This window comes from Cyprinus carpio, chromosome B5 (assembly GCF_018340385.1).
Source record: "Cyprinus carpio isolate SPL01 chromosome B5, ASM1834038v1, whole genome shotgun sequence".
Classification (NCBI taxonomy): Eukaryota; Metazoa; Chordata; class Actinopteri; order Cypriniformes; family Cyprinidae; genus Cyprinus; species Cyprinus carpio.
Genome location: NC_056601.1, coordinates 1,415,220 through 1,424,126, shown reverse-complemented (window position 1 = coordinate 1,424,126; position 8,907 = coordinate 1,415,220). Strand labels below are relative to the sequence as shown.

Here is an 8,907-nt window from a genome sequence, read left to right as displayed (position 1 = left end):
TCTGGAGACCGAGGTCATGGATCCTCCATTCGTGTGTTCTCCCACTAGAGAGAGACATTCTGCACAAGTGATGCTGCTTGTTTTATGGGCTGGGATATATGACATTGAAATGAGAGAGTGTCATTATTTACCACAGAAGGCTGCAGGATTTAAATTTACATTCAAGTTATATTCCGCCCATTTATGTAAACACAGAAAGACGGCAAATATTAATTCAGAACTAACTTATGAATGATAAAGTCCTATTTAGCCATTTATGTTTTTTCATGTATGTAAAAAAAAAAGTGTACTTTATTTTTTTTTCTAAATGAACTCTTTAACATTGTTGGTTAAGTTAATGTAAAAAAAAAAAAAAAAAAAAAAATTATGATACTAATTACTTCTATATCAAGTGTAGATTACAGTACCAGTTACTCTCTATAAAAAGTATTGCATTACTTATTACTACTAACTTTCTAAAGTTAATATCAATCTTGACCAGACTTGAGACATTGACATTAAACTGCTCTTTTAATTCTTTCAAATAAATAATATAAAATTGCATAAATTATTCTTGAACTGACCAAAGTATTTTAAAGGGAAACAGTTACGGTAAAAACATACATTTTAACAATAGATGTTAAATTATGATGTTAAATCCGCTATTGTTTTATATAGAATGGTTCTATAGTCTATACAGGATCCTATTTAATGCAACTAAATCAGAAGTCAAAAAAGTTGTATTTTAAACGTCAAAGCAAAATGCACAGTTTTATTTATTATTTATTTATAAATAATATTTAGTATATATAATAAATATTTTATTTCATAGTAATTTTTTACATATATTCATTTTATTTTTTTCAAGCAGTATACTTTAAAAATATTTAAACTATAAAATGCACAATTTTATTTATTATTTATTTATTATTATTTACGAATAATATTTAGTATATATCATAAATATTTTATTTCGTAGTCATTTAAGTCATTTATTTTTCATATATTCATTTATTTTTCAAGCAGTATACTTTAAAAATATTTAAACTATCTATCTATCTATCTATCTATCTATCTATCTATCTATCTATCTATCTATCTATCTATCTATCTATCTATCTATCTTTTTGCATTATTGACACACTGTTTTCCTAATTAATGTTGTTCAGTTGCTTTGACGCAATCTTTTTTGTTTAAAGCGCTATATAAATAAAGGTGACTTGACTATCTATCTATCTATCTATCTATCTATCTATCTATCTATCTATCTATCTATCTATCTATCTATCTATCTATCTATCTATCTATCTATCTATCTATCTATCTATCTATCTGTCTGTCTGTCTGTCTGTCTGCTTACAGTCTACAGAAAGTCACATAATTGTTAGTGGAAACAACGGCGCTTTAAAAGTCTTCGGGGTTATTTTCTTAACTCTCTGTGTTGTCTGTGGCTCACAGCTAATGGATTTGTGGCCAGCCCACAGCGCGCAACAGGTATATGCCCCCATGCATGGGGCAGGTTGAATCTATTGCCCCGATTTCCTGTCACATGGTTTGAAATAGGATCCCTACTTTTTCTGCTATCTGTCTTGTGCGTGAGTGTCTGGGGGCAGCGCTGATCTGCTAGAAGTTGAGACGCTCTTAACGCAGACGCGCAGCGAGATTAGCTGACATTCATCCGCTCGCTGCACCAGACTGGACTCCAACACTTCACCTGCGAGGAGAGAGGAAGACAAGGTGTTCAGATCTCTTATAGCCTGCTACAGAAGAGCGATGGATTCGCGGAGAATCGCAGCTTTGCTCCTTGCTGCCTGCTTCAGCGCGTCTGCTTCAGACCAGTTCGAAACGGGTTAGTTCTCAACTCTTTTGAGCTGTGACTCTGTGCGTTCTGGTGGCTGTAGGTCTTTTATGAGATGTTTCTGAGCAGCGCGTTCCGTCGCTTCTCTCGCCTCGTCTTGCCTCTGGTTCAGCTTTATGAATCACACAGTGCATTACGCGCTAAATAATTACCTAAACCCTCTTTGAGCGCTGTTTCGGAGTTGATGATTCTTCAGTAAGAGCCACTTTTGAAGTCTTGAAAAAGGAAGCTTATTCAAACTATTACTTTTTCGGGTATTAAGAATCTTTAAGTGGATTTTGGTATAAGGTGTGATGATGAGAGTATTAAATATTAAATATTATGCATTTTAAGATATATTATGAGGATGTTGATGATTCTATATATTTTAAGTTTTAAATAACAAGCCAAAGATTTATCCATCTGTTTCTCAAAAAAATATATATGTATGTATATATATGTGTATATATATGTGTATGTATATATGTATGTATATATATGTGTGTGTATATATGTATATATGTGTGTATGTGTGTGTGTGTGTGTGTGTATATGTATATATATATATATATATATAGTCATATATATATATATATATATATATATATATATATATATATATATATATATATATATATATATATATAAAATCTTGAGAATATACCTAGTTAAAGAATGATAATATACCACACAGATGCTTACCACTTCAGTATTTTTCAGTTTTCAAGAAAGGTATGACATCCTTATTACAAACCTTTACCATGGTAGCCGTAGTTTCCACCAAAATACCAGTTACAACAGTGATTGTTGTTACTGCAAAAGCCTAATAGATAATCTCATTCAAAGAGAATAAAAGCTTTCAGTATCTTATTTGATGACAGAATGGTGACTGATGACCACAAGTTAACACAGTTTTATTTTACTAGCAAGAGCTGCAGTAACAATGCTGTTTTGGCAGAGAGTATTGTTACCTTTGTAAATATCTGTAAGGGATATCTTTGTGTCAAACTTGAATAATTAAACTGCTCTTGGGATTACAAAAAAAGAACTCTAGGTATCTCTTACTGACAGATTTAATTCTCTGCCATTTATGTTTTGTACTGGGTGTCTTTTAGTTGTTATCAACCTGCTTGTGCTTTATAGACAAGTTATGTTCTTTTCATATGATACACAGTAGCTGAAAGCTCATCGACAGATTGTTTTCCCTTAGAAACCACAAATCCAATAAAATTTTGTCTTTTGGGTATACCTTTCTTTGAGGTGAACTTGAGACTTTTAATTGTGTCATAAATCCATCTGCAGCATCAGACAAACATCAGGAGTTAGGCACGATGAACTGCGTATTGTCTCTATGCAAACCTCTCAAAAATGTTTATTTTGATGTTTAGCAACAACCTCATGAAGCAAACGTCTTGCCAGATAAACAGCAGGCAAGTGCAGCATGCTTTCCAGGTTTGTGGCTGGAATCATGACAACAACAACCAGTCGACCAATCAAAGTGTGTGGCATTTTAGAATGAGAAAATTAGATATAGAATAGAATTATTAGGTGTTATTATCAAACCCTGTTACCGATCTATTTATTTTGTTATTGTTATTATGAGTTTGAAGATAACTGACTGCTTGCTAACTTGTGAAAATCTGAAACAGATTTGTTACCATCACACACTATACTAATATTAATTTGAAGGTTAATAGTTTTAAAATGTTTTGTTTTGCTATTCAGGTAGTTAAAAGTGCCTCTAATTGAAAAAAAAGACCCTGCAGTCAATAAAGCTGACACAAGCCGCATGCATTGATTATAATGGGAGTGTTTGAGGTCACCGCATAAGCTGTAATTTGTGTTGTGTTTCAAGTCTCAGAAGCAAATCCCATACGCTCTCTTTTAATTTTTTTTGTTTAATTATAGCCTTTGATTCAAATGACAGGTTAGCCAATCTGGGCGATGCCCAAGCACTGCCGTCTATAGTACACCTATGCATTAGCAATGTATTTAAAGCTGCTTTCCAGAACATATTCATAATAATTACTCATGCTTTTTGGTGACTTATACCTCTTTACAAGTTTTTTTTTCTCCCATTTTGTGACTAATTTTGACAGGTTTATGGCTAATTGGTGCTGTAATAATTAATAAGGCATGTAGTATCATGTCTATCCACCCAGAAGTTTCCTTGTGTTTTCATATAAAATATAATGAAAATCATTCAACAGCAATGAGTCACAGTGACAATTTGCACGCTTTGCTCTCAATTTGTGAATAATATGAGTTTGATTAATTGCATGAATTATTAAGTCCATGCATTCTTGTACCTGCTCTGTTGAGGTGTTTTAGGGCGTCGTAAGAGTCAATGCATTTGTTAGGCCGTTCACTTCTCCTTTTCTGCAAATAAGTTATTAGTATCTGGTGAGTAAAAGGCATTCTGTTACTCATGCAAATTAAAACGTGAATGATGAAATGCTTTACAGCTTAAATGAAGGTGTGAGGCATTTAAAGAACAGCATGGCATCTGTGGGTTTTCATTAATGGAGAGAAATGCATTATTGCTGTCCTCGGAAAACCATCAATTTGTTGCTTTTTATTATATATTGCATGAATTGAAAGCATCGGCTCCTTTGCTTTTAAAGGAATAGTTCACTCAAAACCCTCAGGGATACCCTCAGGTTATCTAAGATAATATGAGTTTGTTTCTTCATTGGAACAAATTTGGAGAAACTGCATCACTTGCTCACCAATGGATCCTGTGCAGTGAATGGGTGCCATCAGAATGAGAGCTCAAATAGCTGATAAAAACATCACAGTAATCCACACGAGTCCAGTCCATCAGTTAATGTCTTTTGAAGAGCTCATATAGCTGGAAGCAAAATGGATTTATTTATTTTTTTTTACAAACATGCAGCGTTTCACTTCACAAGATGTTAACAGATGGACTGGATTACTTGTGGATTATTGTGATGTTTTTATCAGCTGTTTGGACTCTCATTCTGACGGCACCCATTCACTGCAGAGCATCCATTGATGAGCAAGTGATGTAATGCTGAATTTTTCCAAATCTAATGAAGAAAAAACTCATAAACATCTTGGATGGCCTGAGGGTGAGTACATTTTCAGCAAATTGTAATTTTTGGGTGATCTAAGAGACTCGAGCAGGGTTGCAGGAGGATTTGGTTTAGTTGATAGATGTTATTGAGTAGCTCCCAGGATGGGTTTATGATGTAGTTCTCATTTCTGTTGAAGATTTTATTTCAGATGCAAAGACAGACGCGTGGTTATTTCCCCCATATTTTTACACTTAAAAGTGCACCTGGTGATACTTGTTTTGCTGTGAAAACAAAATGTGCGGATTGTGAAAATGAATGGAATGGTCATGGCTGAAGGGCAAACTGAAGACTTCAAAGCATCATCAATTTTGCTCAAGTTATTAAATCCATGACATGCCTTGTCTGTCGTAATAGTTTGGTCCTTCATCTCGCTTCAAAAGGCGAAGCAAGCTCCATGTGGCTTATTGGTCCCGGCCAATCGTGAGAAATTAACATGGAGTTATCTAAAATGAGATCTCTGATCATAATCGGCACCGTTTAGAGTTATTTCTGTTTCTGAAAGCGTGTGATCGACTGAATCAGCACTTCATCTGCAGACACTTAGTTAACTCTCTGACTGAATTTGATCTAATCTTGAAGAGGGAATCCACTTTGGCTGTAGGTTGATATTTCATCCAAACTGTCATCTGTTACAGGAAATCTCAATCAGTCGACTACACCGTTAAAGCATGATAAAACCACATGATGCTGCCATTGCTGAAGGTGCTAAAGAAAGATTTGTTGCTGTATTGCATTAGTGTCTGTTACGGTTCTGGAATCATCTCTCTCTCCCGCTGTTCGGCTGCTTGCCATTGCTGGCTTTATTCTCCCTCGATCTTTGTCTATCCCTCTTGTTCTCCTCCTCTTTTTCTTGCCAGGGCTGTTTGGAGTGAAGCGCCTGTGCTTTGTCTTGTGTCTTCACTCAAAGCCGCTCTGACAGTGAAGTATGGTTTGGGAGGGAAACAGTAGCCAGGTGGTCGGAAACGTGGGCAGGGGAGGAACTTTTGTGCTTTTTCTCTGTCCATTTAACCACTTCCCTTTCTTTCTTTTTCTTTTTATGCGGACTTGTTTAGAAAGTTCTGCTGCATTGACCTTTTGGAGTTCATGGCTATTATTTCAAGTCTATAAATGTTTGATTAATTTTTTTGGGGGGGATTAAAGTTTTTTTCTTGCTTTTGTTTGTTTTTGTTCATCCACATAAAATGCTGTCAAGAACAATTTGAAGCCTTGACTAGTTTTTCCGGTGAAACTCGCTTGTCGTGGCATGTTTGCTTCAATGTATATATGTATGTTATGTGTGCGTGTGTTTGTGTGAATACATTTTAAATTATATGTCTAGTCTTGTACACCAGCTTACACTAGTAGTTCATTCAGTAGCCAACTAGTAGCTTTTGTCCCTCAGAGGTTGTGTCTGATACTGTAAAATAAATTATCTTCATCATTATCTTTGTCTTGTTTTGCAGTAAAAAAAAAAAGTCTACATATTGTTAAAACAAGATATGTTGACTTGAGAAGCAAAATTAATGTATTAAGTTTTCATCTCACATCATTGGGAAGTTGATTTTTCTTGTTTTAAGCATAAAGAATTATAAGGTTTATGCTTAAATTAAGAAAAAGTATTTGCCAATGTACTTAGAAAAATAAACTTAATTTTTTATTGGTTTTATTAACTTTGAAATCAAATAACGAAATATAATAAAAAATAATTGCAAACCTAAGTATCAAATGCACTCTTGCTAATCAAGAAAATGTGCCGCCTTACAATATTTTCAACAGTAAAACGGCAAAAAAACAAACAAAAAAAAAACACTGGAGTAAAATTCTCAGCAATAAATGGTATTTTAAAATATATTCAAATAGAAAACAACTGCTTTTACTCAAACTTTTCATCAAATAAGTGCAAATAAGTGCTTTTTTTAGTTACAAATGTTTTTTAGTAAGTAAATGTTTACAGACATTTAGTCACGAGTTCATTTGAGATGTCTTTGGTTTGGTTCGACTAGAATGCATATTTCTGATATAAATAGTGATAGTGATTTTGAATCGATACAGTGGCCCTCATGTTTCCACACGTCACAGACCATGTGTCCACTCACATATCTTTCTGTGTATCTGTGGTGCAGAGGTGGTTAGCCGAGAGTGCTTCTGCTAATTTAGCAACAGAAAAACCCACATCAGAGACTGTCGTTTCAGAGGGCGCTGGCATTCCTTTGGTCCCTACATTTCCCAGAAATCCTTCCACCCATTTCCTGCCAGCGTATCCTCACATTTACACACAACAGGCTGTAATTACCCACCCAGCTGATCCGATCCAGAACCAACCACCGAGAAACATGGAACACAAAGATGCCTCTGTAACCAAAAGTGACACAGTATACAGGCCGCGCTTCTCCTCTGGACACAGACACAGCCTGTGGTCGCTTCTGTCAATCCCTGTTTCTGACTCTGTTTCTATGGGAAACTAAGCAGAAAATAAACGGGCAACACGTCATGTGTTAATGACAATACCTGAGTGCCAAGTTCGGCTGGGATGTGAGGTGCCAAAAGAGGCTAAATGAACGCAAACATTTCTCAACCACTTCTACCAAGACGGAATCATTATCCAAGCTTTGCTACCCTCTAGGAACTGATAATTTTTCAGCTTTATGCATGTATAAAAGTAAACACTATTTTTTTTTTTTTAAGAAAAATTTTTTTTGTTCAGCAAGGATGTGTTAAATTGATCAAAAGTGACATTTATAATGTTACAAATGTCACATCCCTTTGGACTTTTGTCGTTTTTTTATTCCTCATGTGTTCTGTGACCCAGTTTTCCCTCATGTTTGATTGTGTCATTTATTTCAGGAGCGTCTGGTTAATTATCCTCATTTGCTCCTCTTTATTAATTGTGTTCTGTTTTTTGTTTGTGGTCCGGTCTATGACGTCCCTACGTGTGTCTCCTGCCTGTTCTGTCCTGGATTTACCCTTGTGTAGATTTATTAGAGACTATTTGCATTTATCATCATCTTCTTCTTCGTGCGTTTATCTCACTGTATCGTGTCAACAAAAGACTTATTTCTAAAACTGTTCTTTTTGAACTTTCTATTCATCAAAGAATACTTTAAAAATGTTTCTTGAGTGCAGAATCAGCATATTAAAATGATTTCTGAAGATCATGTGACACTGAAGACTGGAGTAATGATGCTGAAAATACAGCTGCGCACCACAGAAATAAATTACATTTTAAAATATATTCAAATAGATAACATTTGCATTATAATATAATAATATTTTACTGTTTTTAGTGTATTTTTGATCACATAAATGCAGCCTTTGGGAGCCTTGATTCTAAAACATTAATGAAATAAAAAATATAACATGCATTTATTTACGCATTTATTTGTTTATAATCCCACGCATGGAATTTGGAGAATTTTCGAGTGACGAATCATTGAATTGTTCTAATTGATTCACTGAATTAATTAATTGATTCATTTGATTCAGACCTTCCAAATGAATCGAATCTTGTAAATAAAAAAAAAAAAAAGTTCTTTTGTTTCATTTAATTTTGTGAATCACAATCTTTAAGCTTGTCATTTTTACAGTTATTGTTATAGTTTAACACTAAAATTTGGTAGGCGGGTGTATACGAGAGATTTATGATGGTCATCTGTGTCCCTCTCATTTTGTTTGATGTTACACCAGGGGTCAAAGGTCAAGTCTTAGTTGGTCTATGGATAGTTAGGAGCTTCTGTTCTGTACCTGATGCCTGCTCAGACCTGTTCAAACCAGTTCACCTACTGGCCAATGCACAATCATTCCCTTTATCTTAGGCTATGATTTAACATAGACAATGAACACAAGCCTAATGACAGTGTCTTAATGAATGCTTTCTTAAATGTTTAGTTAGTTAGGAATATCATGACACCCTTATCACATTTAACATTTGCATTCAGGGCAAAAGGCAAAACTAGTCTCAAATCTGCATTTTTTTTTTTCTGTTGTACTGTTCACAGCAATTTTTGTGTTTTGCTA

At 34.6% G+C, this 8,907-nt stretch overlaps 1 protein-coding gene across 2 annotated transcripts in view; it reads left to right on the top strand.

The window, feature by feature from the left end:
- The first annotated feature begins 1,547 nt into the window (after positions 1 to 1,547).
- The window catches only part of LOC109075975 (kremen protein 1), a 62,149-nt gene continuing 54,789 nt past the window's right edge, over positions 1,548 to 8,907 (top strand). The window contains exon 1 of one of the 2 annotated variants that reach the window (XM_042723528.1): positions 1,548 to 1,828. In XM_042723528.1, the coding sequence (XP_042579462.1) occupies positions 1,753 to 1,828 (76 nt within the window). In that variant the 5' untranslated portion in view covers positions 1,548 to 1,752. The remainder of the gene's footprint in view (positions 1,829 to 8,907) is intronic. The other variant, XM_042723527.1, reaches the window with a different exon arrangement.